The 15,145-nt window shown below is 45.9% G+C and overlaps 1 protein-coding gene across 6 annotated transcripts in view; it reads right to left on the bottom strand.

The window, feature by feature from the left end:
• Nucleotides 1-681: 681 nt before the first annotated feature.
• The window catches only part of sh3rf1 (SH3 domain containing ring finger 1), a 202,360-nt gene continuing 187,896 nt past the window's right edge, over nucleotides 682-15,145 (bottom strand). For all 6 annotated transcript variants that reach the window (XM_038805836.1, XM_038805841.1, XM_038805840.1 and 3 more), the window contains 3 exons: nucleotides 14,111-14,457; nucleotides 10,718-11,052; nucleotides 682-2,798 (listed from right to left, as the gene is read on the bottom strand). In XM_038805836.1, coding sequence (XP_038661764.1) covers nucleotides 2,630-2,798; nucleotides 10,718-11,052; nucleotides 14,111-14,457 — 851 coding nt within the window. In that variant the 3' untranslated portion in view covers nucleotides 682-2,629. The remainder of the gene's footprint in view (nucleotides 2,799-10,717; nucleotides 11,053-14,110; nucleotides 14,458-15,145) is intronic.

The raw sequence follows: 15,145 nt of genomic DNA, 5'->3' as shown, positions 1-15,145 counted from the left end.
CGGTGAGGCTCGGAAAGGGAATTTCAGAGCTTAGGGTCTAGGTAGTTGAAAGTAGAGTCCATGCTCTCATGGGTCTACAGTTCACTGAGCATGGGGATAGATTTATTATGGAACGCAGCATACAGAGACACTCCTACATCTCTTAATTTCATGGCAAACACAGTGGTATCTATGGCTGCTAAGTGAGAGGATAGGTATGTGACCACTCCCCAGGACTGTGTCAATATTTGGAGGGTCTGTGCTCACAGTTTGAAAAACACGAATTGATACAGAACAGGAGGCAATTCACGCTATCGTTGACTATATTAGACAAATCCAGCCCAAAATAAACGTGTGGCCCTGGATCAAGAAATATGATGAACCTGCAGACTTAAAACAAGAAGAAGAAAGGGGTTGTGTATTCCCAGACAGGTATCCTACACAAAGACACACAGAAATCATCAAGTAATGTGAATGTTCAACATTACGAATGTGTTTCTTTCTCAGTTTCAGAAGAACGCACAACTCCCCAAAAAAGTAATGAAAATGTGCATACCGTGTGTAGCAAGTTCAACAAGAAATGTAGTACTGGTGTGATTGTGCATATGTATTATACACGTGCAAGTATGTATGTGTGTGCGCACAAACTTCTCTCCGCACATTCAGCACATACAGGATAAAATGGTAAGTGCATTCACATTATATATTTACTAAAGTGGTGGTGCTTTATTTATGAGATAGACACGTAAAGACAATCCCACGAGCTCACATTTCAGATTTGAAAAAATCCGACATTTCAGGTTTTAAGATTTGATTTACTGCTCCCTCATAATATTCTAAAATTACTCTGTGAAACGCCAGAATCTATCAAGACATAGCTTCAGTCCACTGCAGGGGAGTACCGATGCCAGCCTCTGCAGCCACGGCAGTTTTCACACATTTAAAAAAGAAAAATCCAGGTTAAGATATGCAACATTTAATTTTGTTCAAGCACACAAGTCGTTTTTTTTGTGCGTGGGGTATGTCTTTGAAGGAATCATCAAAGAAAGGTTGGTCACATCATTATATTTAAAAGGAAGTTTTGTGCCCATTATAGCAGGGTGCAGGCAGGCCATGGGGAAACAAATGTTTAAAGCAGGCCTCTAACACACCCGCTACTATGCCAACATGATGCCAGAAGCACTGGTACGTTGCTTCCTTCCCAAGTGCAATGTAGATTTGAAGACCTGCAGTGCCAGTCGTGCACCTCGGGTCCAAAACATTCAGGCACAGCACTTGGAAATGGGCCCCGAGTCGGTAGGATAGACTAGGCCCAAAACAATCTAAGCTGAAAACTGTAATGAAGAGAGATTTTTTGAAATTAAGAAAATAAAGTGGTCCTGCACTATTACACATGGCCAACCAGTGTGGGGACAAGATTCTGAGCTGTAAGCCCAAGGTCAGACCTTGGAATAGTTAGCTGGGAGCTTGTGGGTTCCAAATGCCAATGTAGCCATTTGGAATACAGGCATCTTGCACAATTTGAACCACCAGGGACAAGGTAGACAGCAAGCCACTGGCTAACTGCACGTCAGCGAGCTACAGGCCAGCTTTTAGCATGGGCCAACCAGGCCGTAACGGAGCCCCTGCCGGTGTTCTGGGAATCACGCTTTTCAATCCTGCCCACTTTTCAGTGCAAGCCACAAACAGTCGGCCTTGGTCACAATCAAACGTGCTTTGAATGGCAAGAGGAATTAAGAATGGGTGGTTTCAGAGTGGAGACTCCCTCGCATTCATTAATTTGTTTTCCAGTCTTAAACTACCACTTCACAGTTTTCTTCTCGAGGTTTTTCTAAGTGTCATGACTTTCTTTTGGGGTGGGGGGGGGGGGGTCCTCCGTACAAAACTACAAATCAAGGTCCCAAACCTCTGCAATTTACAGTACAGGTCAACACCATTACAAACCTACACCAGCCGCCACACACAGAACCACCGGAGAACATCACGAGACCGTACGAGTCCTCGCTTACAATTTTTAATAAATTCACCAAACCAGCGATCAGTAACGGAGTTGAAAGGGATGTGTGTAGAAGAGGTACTATGTCGAACTGAAGCATGAGGAGAGAATCCAGCTTCCCCTCATAGATAATAACACTTATAAATTATTACAATTTTCAATATTTGACATTATAGAACTTTCACCTTCCATGATGAATCAAGGACTAAAAAAAAAACTCTAACCCAATAAGTTACAAAGTTTTGTCTTAATTACAGCCTCTTTGTAAACAGTTGATTCCATTATGTTGCCAGACAATAGCTGGGGTGCTTGTGATTCAGTGAAGAGGGAAACAAAAGGAGCTGATGACAGACTGAATGACAGTGAAAGGCACAGACTGAATCATAAAGAACCACCACAAACTGGACCCACTGGGAGCTGTGTCACTGGTGAACATTCACTGTGCTGTTGCTGTACCTCTGGAAACTCAACACACAAAAGATGAAAATCCAAGCAGCTGACCTCTTCTGACAGAAGATTAAGAAGGGAGTCTTATATCTCCATTTCAGCTCTTGGTGGGGATATTCCACTCAATAACTGGTGCTTTAGACTGTTGTGTGTGTGTGTATGTATGTGCTTCATGTCGATGGCGTGCTCATGCGTTATAAAGGCCCCTCAGAGGCTCTCCACGAAGCTGCCAGGGAAGAGTCCGGTTTTTCCGTTCCGTTGCAGGGTACCCTTGAACCAGCCGTCCTCACGCTTCTTGTGCACAAATACAATGTCGCCGTCTTTCAGCTCCAGCTCAGCCTCACTCTGTGGGGGATAGGATACGACAACTCTGTACCTGTTCAAAAAGAAATATGCATCACCAGAAAGGCCTCAGCTGAAGCAGTGTGTTTAATTTTAGGCATGGTACTTTTGGAAGGAAGTCAAGATCTTAGAAATGTACCAGGGATGGGAGACTTAAACTTCAACGATAGACTGCGAGGAGCTGTGATTATTTTCCCCCGGAAAGAGAAGGATAAGGGATATTTGATAGAGAGGTTCACAATCATGAATTGTTTCCATAGACTATCTAAGGAGAAACCGTTTCCAGGGACAGGCAGGGCGGTAACCAGGGGACACATATTTACGGTGATTGGTAAAAGATTGATAAAAATGATACAGCGAGTTAAGATGTGGAATGCACTGCCTGAAAGGGTGGTGGAAGCAGATTCAACAGTGATTTCTCAAAGGGACTTTGAAACCTTTAGCAACAAGGGGAGTGAGGAGGGTTGTGGGACTAATTTGATAGCTCAGCCAAAAAGCCAGAGCAGGCGGGATGGGCTGAATGGCCTGCTTCTGCATGGTATCATTACATGATTCTGAAATCCGACTGTACAGCCACTCGACACCCTGTATTAGAAGGGCAGTAACCGTGTTGTGGTTCAGTTGGTGATAGTTTAACAGTCACGTGGCTGACAGTTTATGTTCCACTCCAGGAATTAGCCGCAAGATCCAGGCGGTTCTGTGCAGCACTGGGAGAGATTTGAAGATCAGCTGGGGAGTGGTTACCTGGTCATTTTGTGCTGTGGGATCTTGAAAGGTGCGACATAAATGTAAGCCTTTCTTCCTATAAACAGAGAGCGACACTGTAACAGCAGCATGCAGCTGGACTAAGGTCCATGTGATCTCCGAAACAGGAGAATAATTTTCCACATTACATTCTTACCTTATTGGCCTTGGGGGGGGGGGGAGATTTCTCTTGTTTATTTGTCTCTTCTAGGAGATTATATGGTAGGACATTATGTTCCAGACATTGTGGTGCGTGTCTTGAATGCCCAGCTAACCATTCCCTGCCTGTCGATTGCTGTGTGTTGATAGGTATAAGCCTCTTTAACACTACAAAATCTAAGTCATAATTCAAGGACCGCAGGCACTGTAGCATCACTATCACACACTCTTGTGTAGACTCCGTACCTTCCAAGACATTGCCTTTGTTTTTTTGTACCTTTTAAAAAATCTTTCATAGCAACAAAGGTCTTAGGAGCACCAGTAGGCCATTCGGCCCTTCGAGCCTGCTCCACCCTTCAATAAGAGAGATCATGCACGATTTGGTCCTGGTCTCAACTCCACTTTCCTGACTACCCTCGCCTCCCTTGTCTGTCAAAAACCTATGTATCATTATCGTGAATATATTCAATGGCCCAACCTCCATTGCTCTTCTGGGAAAGAGCATTGCACAGAGTAACAACCCTCAAGAGAAAAAAGATTCTCCTCGTCTCAGTCTTAAAAGGTAGGCCTCTTATTTTCAACTGTGTCCTCTAGTTCTCGACTCTTTGACTAGAGGAAACATCCTCTTGGTATCCGCTCTATCAAGTCCCCTCAGGATCTTACACGTTTCAGTAAGATCACCTTCCATTTTTCTGAACTCCAACCGGTATGTGTCCAACCTGCCCAATCTTTCTTCCCAGGATAAGCCATTCATGAGTTGAATAAACCTCCTCTGAACTGCTTCCAATTCTGCCTTTTTTCGAATAAGGGGATCAAAATGTATATACGGTGTGGTCTCACTAAGGCTCTGTACAACTACAGCAAAACTTCCCTACTTTTATATTACATTCCCGTGCAATAAAAACCAACATTCCATTTGCCTTCCTTATCGTTTGCTGTATCTTGCTTTCATGGGATGTGGGCCTTGCTGGCAAGACCAGCATTTGTTGCCCTTGAACTGAGTGAGCCCCACTGCTGTAGGTCTGAAGACACAATTATGGGTGGCACGGTAGCACAGTGGTTAGCACTGTAGCTTCACAGCGCCAGGGTCCCAGGTTCGATTCCCGGCTTGGGTCACTGTCTATGCGGAGTCTGCACATTCTCCCCGTGTCTGCGTGGGTTTCCTCCGGGTGTTCCGGTTTCCTCCCACAAGTCCCGAAAGTCGTGCTTGTTAGGTGAACTGGACATTCTGAATTCTCCCTCAGTGTACCTGAACAGGCGCCGGAGTGCGGCGACTAGGGGCTTTTCACAGTAACTTCATTGCAGTGTTAATGTCAGCCTACTTGTAACACTAAGATTATTATTATTATAACAATGGCAGTTTTCATTCCCTAAAGAGACATCAGTGAACCAGGTGGGTTTTATAAAAGAAATCAATGATGGTTGCCATGGGCACCGTCACTGAGACTAGCCAGATTTACTAATTGATTTTAAATTCCACCAGCTGCCATGGGCATGATTTGGACCCATGCCCCCAGAGCATTAGCCTGCACCTTTCAATTACTAGTCCAGCAGCGTCACCATCTCCCCTTGTTGTTTTCTCAAAACCTCTTGTTTTCTCAAACGTAACAGAAATTCTCCTCAATGTTCGACATCTGGCATGCGACAGTGTAGAACCCAATGCCCTCAGGAAGATCATTTAGGGGTTGAGATTATTGATGGTTTTCAGGGGTTTAGGCTGCAATATTTTACAACAGGCTGGAACCGGCGACCCTGACTTACTGCGACTGGATGGATCAAATTTCAGCACTGAGAATTCTTTTCAACCACTCTTTCGCACCCCGCCTCCTGCCATTTTGACAAATGCAAACTAGTACTTGCCTTGCACTCAATCAATGCAAGGGAACTGCATGGGCCCCAGTTTAGAAGCAGCAACATAACGCACTGCCTGGAAGGGTGGCAGGGGGCTCGGTAGCAAGTTTCAGAAAGGAATTGGATAAACACTTGAACGGGAGACGTTTTCAGGGCTGTGGGGAAAGAGCTGGCGATAGCGCGAATGATCAGATTGCTCTTTCCAAGGGCCTTTTGCGGTTTGTGCCAATGATTTTAACATGACAGCTCCAGAAACTGGCATCCGTCATCGAGCTGTGTGCAATGTAAAGGTGCAGAAAAGCACACGTTTTTACAACGAGGTGAACCTGGGCGGGTTTGGAAAGACGAAAAGTCGATACGGGGATGGAGAGGCTAAGATCAAAGAAAAATTGGGGTGACCTACTGCGCTCCAGTTTCCCACATGCCTCAAAATATTCTGGGTACATGAAGGAAATGACCAATTAGCTGACAGTAAGCAAGCTGCAGCCTTGTTCGCCCTAGGTTTGTTTCCCCAACCCCCCCCCCCCCGCCTTCCAGTTGCAGCTGGCATGTGTTAAAGGCAACCTCAATTCAATCAGTCCTGGAGCAAAACCACACAGAGCATTTCCAATTAAACAGCACTTTCCAAGCTACATCAGCTATTTTAAACACCATGCAGATAAGGCTATACTTTATGCCACTTAGTCTAACGGTGCCTCATTAATCTCCCATCTGTTTTTTTTGGTGCTTCAATGGCATTCCAAATAAAAGCAGATCTTTACTAACTTTCTTCAAATTTACACCCGCTTTTAGACTGCAACTGTGTTTAATTGTCTGTAGATTTATTTTCTCCCGGTGGCTGTCTTTTAAGAAGCCATAAAAAAAATACCTGAAGCTACCTCCCGCAATCCACCCCCCTCCTTGCCACCTCGCCAGTCCAAGTCTTTAAAATCAGTAAAGATGGATTATAAACAATCCTCAATTATAATTAGACTGCCCTATAAAAGCACCTCCAGAGCAAGAACACAATTGACCAACTGGCACATTCCAATACCATTAAAAAGGTACAAAAAATTGCCCTCACATACTGAAGTACCAAATCAAGGTTCAAATGGTTCATTGTCTGTGAGCTGCCCTGTCTTTCTTTCAATGAATGAGATGCCAAACTGAGGCCTGACATCAAGAGGATGCAAAAGGTTGCAGCAGTGGTTATATTTCAGGATAGCTCTGGTGGCTGTGGAACATCCTAATGAGGTTGTGAAAGAAATGAAAATGAATGAAAATCGCTTATTGTCACGAGTAGGCTTCAAATGAAGTTACTGTGAAAAGCCCCTAGTCGCCACATTCCGGCGCCTGTTCGGGGAGGCTGTTACGGGAATCGAACCGTGCTGCTGGCTTGCCTTGGTCTGCTTTCAAAGCCAGCGATTAGCCCTGTGAGCCCTGTGAGCTAAACAGATGCTGTTCAAATGAAACTTTTTTTCCCCTTCTCTTTCCCCAACCCACTCTTTTAGGCTCTGCCACTCATTGTCCCTGTTTGGTGAGGCACATCACAATGTGAGCACATTCACGAGCAGCGCTCAAGCAGAGGTCTCAGCCGGTCTGTTCCCATGGAAACCCTTAGCTGAATCAAAATAAAACAAAGATGCTTGGCTTTGCAGTTGCTGCTTTCCTAATATGCCACTTGCTCAGGATGACAGCACGGGGTTGAATCTCTCTTCTGGCCGAGGTAAATTCAGGGCCTGCCTCCTCACCCTACCCATGGTTAAAAAAAAACACGTCCTTTTTGCTGTGGCTTCAAGGGCCTGCCATTGGGTTGAGCACTCAACAAGATGAAGAACAACCAATTTACTAACAACGAAGCCCCACAAACAGCCATCAGATAAATTATCAGAGGGCGGCACGGTTGTTAGCACTGGTGCCTCACGGAGACGAGGGCCCGGTTTCGATCCCGGCCCCGGGTCACTCTTCATGTGGAGTTTGCACACTCTCCCCGTGTCTGCATGCGTCTCACCCCCACAACCCAAAAAGATGTGCACGGTAGGTGGATTGGCCACGCTAAATTGACCCTTAATTGGGGAAAAAAAGAATTGGGAACTCTAAATTTATTTTTACAAAAAAGGACAAATGATCAGGTAATCTGTTTCAGTGATATCGGTCGAGGAGACATACTCTGTTGCTCTCTAAATAGTAGCTAGAAATCTTTTGCATCCACCTTACAGGGGAGGCCAGTTCCCGGTTAACTACCCAACACAGAGGATGGAAACTTTGAGAGTGCAGCGCTCACTCAGTACTGCACTGGAATGTCAGCCTGGATCATTGGCTGATGAGTCTGGAGCAGGTCTTGAACCCACAACCTCCTGACTCAGAGGCAAGCAGGCTACCAACTAGACACCTCTGTGGAGCAGGGGAAGGCCATTCAGCACCTCAAGCTTGGTTCACCCTTCAGTTACATCATGACAGATCAGTACCTCAACTCCTCCGACCCACCTTTGCTCCATATTCCTTGATACCTTTACCCAACAAAAATCCATTGACCTCAGTCTTGAATGTTTCAGTTGTCTCAACAGCTGCAGCCCTTTGAGGGAAGTGAATTCCAGATTTCAACTAGCCTTCCTCTGAGCAAGTGTTTCTTGTCTTTACTTCTCAATGACTTGTTAAAGCTGTCCCCTCATCCTAGTCGGTGGTGGAGGGAGTGAATGTTTGTGGTTGAGGTGCCAATCTGACGGCTGCTTTGTCTTGGATGGTGTCAAGCTACTTGAGGAGCTGCACTCAGGAGACAATGAACAGGATTTAGGGAGTCAGGAGACGAGTGTTGCCATTTTAGGTACCTTGACTAGGTCACCCTTCATACTCCTTACTAAACCCTAACCTCAGTGCACTGCAAGACAGCTATATATACGACCTGTCCTATTTTCACCCTTTAAGACTCAATGTCATTTGGTAATTCTGTGCTCAAAATGCTAGTTTCAATAATGGTGACCACAAAGCCATTGTCGATTGTTGTAAAAACCCATCCGGTTCATTAATGTCCTTACCTGTCTGGCCTACATGTGATTCCAGACCCACAGGAATGTGGGTACTCTTAACTACCATCTGAAATGTTGTGGCCAGCCACTCAGTTCAAGGGCAGGTAAGGACAGACAACAACTGCTGACATTGCCTGCAACACTCACATCCCGTGAAAGAAACATTTTTAAAGCTGAAAAATCACTTCCTCCTCATTCTATTCCAGTCACCTTGAAATCGGGCTAATGTTCCTTTAGCCTTTCTAATTACTTTCTGTATATTCAGTGGTTTGGATACTCCTTTGCTCCTCTACAACTCTCGCCATTTAGAGAATATAATTAATCTATCTTGGTTCCAAAGTGGCTGGCCTCACCTTTTGCCGTGTAGAATTCCATTTGCCATGGTTAAGCCCAGTCACTCAATCTGTCTATATCTTCATCAGAAGAAAGGAAGTTAAGGAAGAGTTTTGCTGGATTGCTCAAAAATACAAAAAGTCTTCTCTATTTCTACTGTTTCAGGGAACTAGAAGACATAGATTTAAGCAAAACAACAAAGAGAAGGGCGAGGAGGACATCCTAACACAAATAGTTCCCAGAAATGCTTTCAAAAAAGGGAACAGAATATTTTAAGAAGAATAACTCAGCAGTTATATGGGAAAAGGGCAGGAGAATGAATATCCATAGAATCCCGATGGAACTGGAGGCCATTGGGCCCATCCAGTCTGCACCGACTCTCTGAAAGAGCACCCTACCTAGGCCCACGATCCAACTCTATCCCTGTAACCCTACCTAACATGTACATCTTTGGACATGAAAGGGTAATTTAGCATGGCCAATCCACCTAATCTGCACATCTTTGTACTATGGGAGAAAAATGGAGCACCCAGAGGAAACCCACGCAGACACGGGGAGAACGTGAAACCTCCACACAGTCAGCCAAGGCTGGAATCGAACTCGGGTCCCTTGCGCTGTGAGGCAGTAGTGCGAACCATTGTGATGTCTGACGGTCTCCCATCTTCCACCCTCCATAAAATTGAGGTCAACCCCAAACTCTGTTGCCATATCTTTATTTGCAACAAGTGCCATTCACTTATCCACCCCTGTGTTTATTGGCCTACGTTGGCTCCCAATCAATGTCTTTATTTTAAAATTCTCTCTCTTTCAAATCACTCTATGGCACCTCCTACCTCTGTAACCCCCTGCACCGTGCAGCCCTACCTCACAGCTGTGAATTGAGAGTTGGCGTAGATATGAAGTTACAAATGGCTTCCTTCCCGTGCTGTAATTAACTATGGGTGGGATTTACCAGTCCCACCAGCAGCAGGTATAATCACGGGCAGGACAGGAAAGTTTAGAGAGATTTTTGGCCACTCTCTGAATGTTCCCGTCCCGCCCCAACCCAGTGATTTACTACGTGCTCGGGCAGACAGTGAGTTTTCAATCACAACTGCACGCTGAAACTGAAGGCACTGGCTGACCACATCCACCAGGTGTGATGAGATCGGTAAAGAAGAGGAGCACAAATTGGAGAGGGTGAGAGGACACAATTATGCAGACGGAAAGAACGATCCAGCTGCCCTCAATTCCCAATGTCCCACCGCAAATATCACACTCGTCACCTGCTTTCCCGTAGAAAGTTCCTTTCTTTTTTATTGTCACCGCAGTTAGGATTCCATTTCGCAAAAAAAAAGCATTTCTAGTAAATGTGTAACCATACCACAGTGTTAATGATTGACCATTAGAAACTGGATGGTTTCACATTTTCCACACATCAAGGTACAAATGCATTCGGGTGATTTAGCTGCAATTTGTGAACGTAGTGTTGGTAACAAATGATGTTGTTAATGATTTATTAACTCCGCACTGCTGATGTAATGCTTGTGATTCACCAGGGGAGAGATGGCAGGAAGAAAGCAAAGAGAGAATCGGGGGGAAATGTGAGGTGAGGGAAACGAGAGAGATAATTATTTTTCTTTTTATATCAATATATAAATCCATTGATATAATGATATATCATTATATCAATGGATTAACCCTAAAAGCCTGAATTAAAATGAAAGCTTTAGGATCATGCACAAGCAAAGCTGAAATGGTTCAGTGTTCTTTAAACTGTACTAATGTACTACTTTACTGAAGAAGAGATTATGGAGTGAGCAACATACAGTTTACATTTCTTTCCCCAATTCACACAGAGATTAAACAGTGAAGTCAGTACCTTTCACATGGCACGGATTTAGCTTCCAGCTGAACTGAAGCCATGGATGAACAAGGCTGCCTTGGAGGGGGAGCGATGGGAACGCCAGAGTCTAAAGAAGCTGTCTTCCGATGGAGTGTTTCCAGCGTTGCTCCTGGGGCCTCTGTGTCCACGGGGCAGGAGCCGGCTCTGCCGTGGCTAATGCTGGAAGGGACCTCCGGCCCCACAGCACCCTGGAGAAATGTCTCTGCTGCTGCCTGTTCAGATTCTAACGTGGGCGAGGAAGGTGGCGAGGGCCGGGACTTTCGCTTTGTAGATGCGCTCGATAGGAGTTTTAAGAAACCTTTCTTTTCCTTCTGTGAGGCAACAAACAGAGTTTAAAACAATAACTTCCTTTGGTTATATGCAGGTGCGAGACTTCTTGAGACAGCAGGTTCTGGCCTTCCCGCTGCTGCCGCCATGGGAGATACAGGACAGAGTTGTCTCCAGTGCCTGGGTGGGGGAGGGGAAGGTATCAGATATTTACCAGGAACTTTTGGATGCGGAGGAAACTCCGGTGGAGGAGCTTAAGGGCAAGTGGGAGGACGAACTAGGAGGACAGATAGAGGCGGGTCTGTGGGCGGATGCCCTAAGCAGGGTTAATATATCCTCACCATGTGCCAGGCTTAGCCTGATACAATTCAAGGTAGTCCACCGGGCACACATGACAGTGGCCTGGATGAGCAAGTTTTTTGGGGTAGATGTGCAAGGGAAGCCCAGCAAACCATGTCCACATGTTTTGGGCATGCCCAATGCGTAGAGGGTTTTGGCAGGGTTTCGTTAAGGCAATGTCCATGGTGCTAAAAACACGGGTGGTGCCGAGTCCGGAGGTGGCGATCTTTGGAGTGTCAGATGAGCCAGGATTGCAGGGGGGCGAAAGAGGCCGACGTCTTGGCCTTTGCCTCCCTGGTAGCCTGGAGACGGATCTTATTAATGTGGAGGGACTCGAAGCCCCCCGAGTGTAGAGACCTGGGTCAGTGACATGACTGAGTTTCTCAGTCTCGTGAAAATAAAGTTTGCTTTAATAGGGTCAATGCTAGGGTTCACCCGGAGGTGGCAGCCGTTCGTCGACTTTCTCAGGTAAAATTAAAATGTCAGCAGATGCAGAATTCCAAAGTGGGGGGGGGGGGGGGGGGGGACTGTTGTAATGGGGGTGGAAATGTTTATTGTACCATGTTTATGTCGTTGTTATTGTTATTATTATAAAAACTTGCAAATACCCTAATAAAAATATTTTTTAAAAAACAATAACTTCCAGTGACAATCATTATTACACTGAACAGAGTCTGAAACTGGCACAGAGAATATCGGTTATCCATTAATACGCCACAAATAAACAACATACCTCGGTGAGGAAAGTTTGCTCACAGAGAAAACGCACGCTATTAAATCACTCTTTATCTGTTTCCATTTTTCATCAATTTTCTTCCACGATCTCTTGAAAGCATAAACCATCACCAAGGTGCCGTACTGTTTCATGGGTGCTATTACCACCCAAATGGTCATTCTCCCTCTGAAAGCCTGGTCTGTGAGAACTGGCAGAATTTGTGTACAATGCAAATCGCAATGGAGCCCACCCCTGTCCTCCACTCTGTGCGGAGTCTGCACGTTCTCCCCTTGTGTGCTTGGGTTTCCTCTGGGTGCTCCGGTTTCCTCCCACAGTCCAAAGACGTGCAGGTTAGGTGGATTGGCCATGTTAAATTGCCTTTAGTGTCCAAAAAGGTTAGGTGAGGTTACTGGGTTATGGGGATAAAGAGGACATGGTGGACTCACCAGCCACGAGAAACATCTTGTCCACATGGGCGGCATGGTAGCACAGTGGTTAGCACAACTGCTTCACAGCTCCAGAGTTCCAGGTTCGATTCCCGGCTGTGTCACTGTCTGCGCGGAGTCTGCACGTTCTCCCCGTGTGTGCGTGGGTTTCCTCCAGGTGCTCTGGTTTCCTCCCACAGTCCAAAGATGTGCAGGTTAGGTGGATTGGCCATGCTAAATTGCACCTCAGTGTCCAAAAATTGCCCTCAGTGTTGGGTGGGGTTACTGGGTTGTGGGGATAGGGTGGGTTGTGGGCTTGGGTACGGTGCTTTTTCCAAGAGCTGGTGCAGACTCGATCGGCCGAATGGCCTCCTTCTGCACTGTAAATTTTGTGATTCTGTGATCTGTGACCTACCATGGCACGTCCTGTAAGAATTTTATAAGTTTCAATGAGATCACCTCTCATTCTTCAAAACCCGAGAGAACACAAACTGGGTTTCCTCAATCTCCCCTCATAAAACAATGTAGTCATCCCAGGGATCAGTCTGATGAATGTCCAAGGCACTCCCTTTGTGGAAAGTATTTCCTTCCTTAGATAAGGTGACCAATTCTCACACAATACTTAAGGTGCGGTCTCACAAGGGCTCTATACAACTGCAGCGAGACATCTTTACACCTGTACTCAAATCCCCTTGCAATGCCTTCCTAATTGCTTGCTGCACCCACATGCCAGCTTTTAATGATTCATGAACAAGGACACCCAGGTCTCTCTGGATATCAACACTCCCAATCCCTTACCGTTTACGAAATGCCTTTCTGTTTTATCCGCTAAAGTGGATGAATTCACTTATTCACATTATATTGTGGGGCAGCACAGTGGTTAGCACAGTTGCTTCAAAGCTCCAGGGTCCCAGGTTTGATTTCTGGCTTGGGTCACTGTCTGTGCGGAGTCTGCACGTTCTCCCCGTGTGTGCGTGGGTTTCCTCCGGGTGCTCCGGTTTCCTCCCACAGTCCAAAGATGTGCAAGTTAGGTGGATTGGCCATGCTTAATTTCCCTTAGTGTCCAAAATGGTTGGGTGGGGTTACTGGGTTATAGGGTGGAGTCGTGGTCTTAAGTGGGGTGCTCTTTCCAAGGGCTGGCGCAGACCCGATGGGCCAAATGGCCTCCTTCTGCACGGGAAATTCTATGGTTTTATGATTCCATCAGCCATATTCTAGGCCATTCACTGTTGTGATGTGGGGAAATGCAGTAGCCAATAGGCAAAGAGCAGACTCCCATATACATCACCATGAAAATAACCAGATATGTTTTGGAGAACAGTTGATTGAAATTTAAATATCAGTCAGACCATTGGGAAAAATTCTCTTGCTTTTCTTTGAAATAGTGCCGTGGGATCATCCACTCTGAGGAAACACCAGGCCTCAGTATAATATTTCTTCCAAAAGGTGACGGGTCTGACAGGGTAGCACTCCCTCAGTATTACCCTGAAGCATCAGCCTTGACTCTTGTACTCAAGTCACCAGAGAGGGGACTGAACCAACAACCTTTTGGCTCAAGCGACATGTGCGCCATTCACTGGGCCACTTTCCGAACAAAGTTAAAAAAAGAAAAACCCGCCTCACCTTTTCTCTGCTTTCCTTTTCAAACTTATTGGCAGCTGAGGCTGTCACAGGTGGGGTGGCAGGGGCTGCTGGAGCGACGCAGGCCGTGTTGCCTGTCGGCTCCCCCTCCAAGGATGTGGCATTGACGTTCGGAGGGGTTATGGCAGCAGTAGCGGAGGTTAGAGCAGCACCCGGCCTCGCTGCCGTCGGAATGGCAACCACGGTAAAAGGAGCGACGGCTTGCTGTGGGTGCTGCAAAGACACGGGTTGCTGAGGGGCCACTGTCGTCGGGGGGATGGTGGAGGCTGGGTTATGGGCTTGTATAGGAGTCACCGCGGCAGTCGGTCTCTCCTGGCCCTGGGCAGCAGCTGTCGGGCGAAAAGAGATTCAATTATTTAAATATTACCGAATTACAAAGCAAAAGATTCAATTAACAAAGCAAAGGGAATTATGTGAAGAGGCCGGAGCAAAACGGATTGTTCACCTTGGAGCAGAGAAAGCATTTAACAAAACTGTTCAACGGTATGAAGGATTTTTGTCGAATAAATAAGGACAAGCTGTTCCCACTGGTAGGAGGGTCAGTAACAGATTGAAGGCAATTGACAATAAAAAACTTTCTCTTTATCTCTGTTGCATATGCAGTGAGTTATGATCTGGAATGCACAATCTGAAAGGGTGGTCGAAGCGTATCCATCTTCAAAAGGGAACTGAATATGTACTGAAAGGAAAAATTGCAGGTTTATGGGGAACGAGCAGTGGAGTGGGAAGAATTGCTTATCCCTCCTTCTATACTGTATGAGGCTATGAAAAAAGCAAAAACACAACTGGAGGAAAGTTCACCCGTTGGTATCAAGCTACAAAACACCAAGCCAGCAATTACAAAGAAAATGATGGGTTAGATAGAAGCTATGTTCTTTGCTGAGGAGGTCAGAACAAGCAGGCATAAGCTTAAAATTAGAGCTAGTATCTTTAGGGGTGATATCTCCACACAAAAGGTTGTGGGAATCTGGAACTCGAGATTAAGGCTATTAAGCTGGCTGTCAATGGAACATTGAT

This window comes from Scyliorhinus canicula, chromosome 8 (assembly GCF_902713615.1).
Source record: "Scyliorhinus canicula chromosome 8, sScyCan1.1, whole genome shotgun sequence".
NCBI lineage: Eukaryota > Metazoa > Chordata > Chondrichthyes > Carcharhiniformes > Scyliorhinidae > Scyliorhinus > Scyliorhinus canicula.
Note: the sequence above shows the minus strand (reverse complement) of the source record. Positions and strands in the feature narration are given on the sequence as shown.